The sequence below is a fragment of the Antrostomus carolinensis genome, unplaced genomic scaffold, assembly GCF_000700745.2.
Source record: "Antrostomus carolinensis isolate BGI_N321 unplaced genomic scaffold, ASM70074v2 scaffold44237, whole genome shotgun sequence".
Lineage (NCBI taxonomy): Eukaryota > Metazoa > Chordata > Aves > Caprimulgiformes > Caprimulgidae > Antrostomus > Antrostomus carolinensis.
The window spans coordinates 1-883 of NW_010327485.1; the positions used below are offsets into that span (position 1 = coordinate 1).

The window sequence follows — 883 nt, forward strand, 5'->3', positions numbered from 1 at the left end:
CCCCAGTGTGGATGCGCTGGTGGTAGAGGAGATATGTGCTGCAGCTAAAACTCTTCCCACAATCATTGCATTTGAAGGGCTTCTCCTTGGCATGAGTGTGTTTGTGGTGGTTCAGTTGGGAGCTGTGTCCAAAACTCTCCCCGCAGTCACTGCGCTTGTGGGGCTTCTCCCCAGTGTGGATGCGCTGGTGGCAGAGGAGGTACGAGGTGCAGCTAAAGCTCTTCCCGCAGTCGTTGCACTTGTAGGGCTTCTCCCCAGTGTGGATGCGCTGGTGGATGACTGTTGAAGAATGGCTCCTAAAGCTCTTCCCGCAGTCGTTGCACTTGTAGGGCTTCTCCCCAGTGTGGATGCGCTGGTGGCAGAGGAGGTACGAGGTGCAGCTAAAGCTCTTCCCGCAGTCGTTGCACTTGTAGGGCTTCTCCCCAGTGTGGATGCGCTGGTGGCAGAGGAGGTACGAGGTGCAGCTAAAGCTCTTCCCGCAGTCGTTGCACTTGTAGGGCTTCTCCCCAGTGTGGATGCGCTGGTGGCAGAGGAGGTACGAGGTGCAGCTAAAGCTCTTCCCGCAGTCGTTGCACTTGTAGGGCTTCTCCCCAGTGTGGATGCGCTGGTGGCAGAGGAGGTACGAGGTGCAGCTAAAGCTCTTCCCGCAGTCGTTGCACTTGTAGGGCTTCTCCCCAGTGTGGATGCGCTGGTGGCAGAGGAGGTACGAGGTGCAGCTAAAGCTCTTCCCGCAGTCGTTGCACTTGTAGGGCTTCTCCCCAGTGTGGATGCGCTGGTGGCAGAGGAGGTACGAGGTGCAGCTAAAGCTCTTCCCGCAGTCGTTGCACTTGTAGGGGCTGGTGGAAGTGGAGATACGAGCTCAGCTTGAAGCTCTTCCCACATT

General features: G+C 57.5%; 1 protein-coding gene across 1 annotated transcript; it reads right to left on the bottom strand.

Moving 5' to 3' along the window:
* Positions 1-7: 7 nt before the first annotated feature.
* LOC104519713 (zinc finger protein 761) lies at positions 8-836 on the bottom strand (the record flags this gene model as incomplete). The annotated part of the gene is made up of 1 exon (XM_010171913.1): positions 8-836. A coding segment is annotated over one exon (829 nt), but the record flags the coding sequence as incomplete, so codon positions are not given.
* Between the last annotated feature and the right edge of the window lie 47 nt (positions 837-883).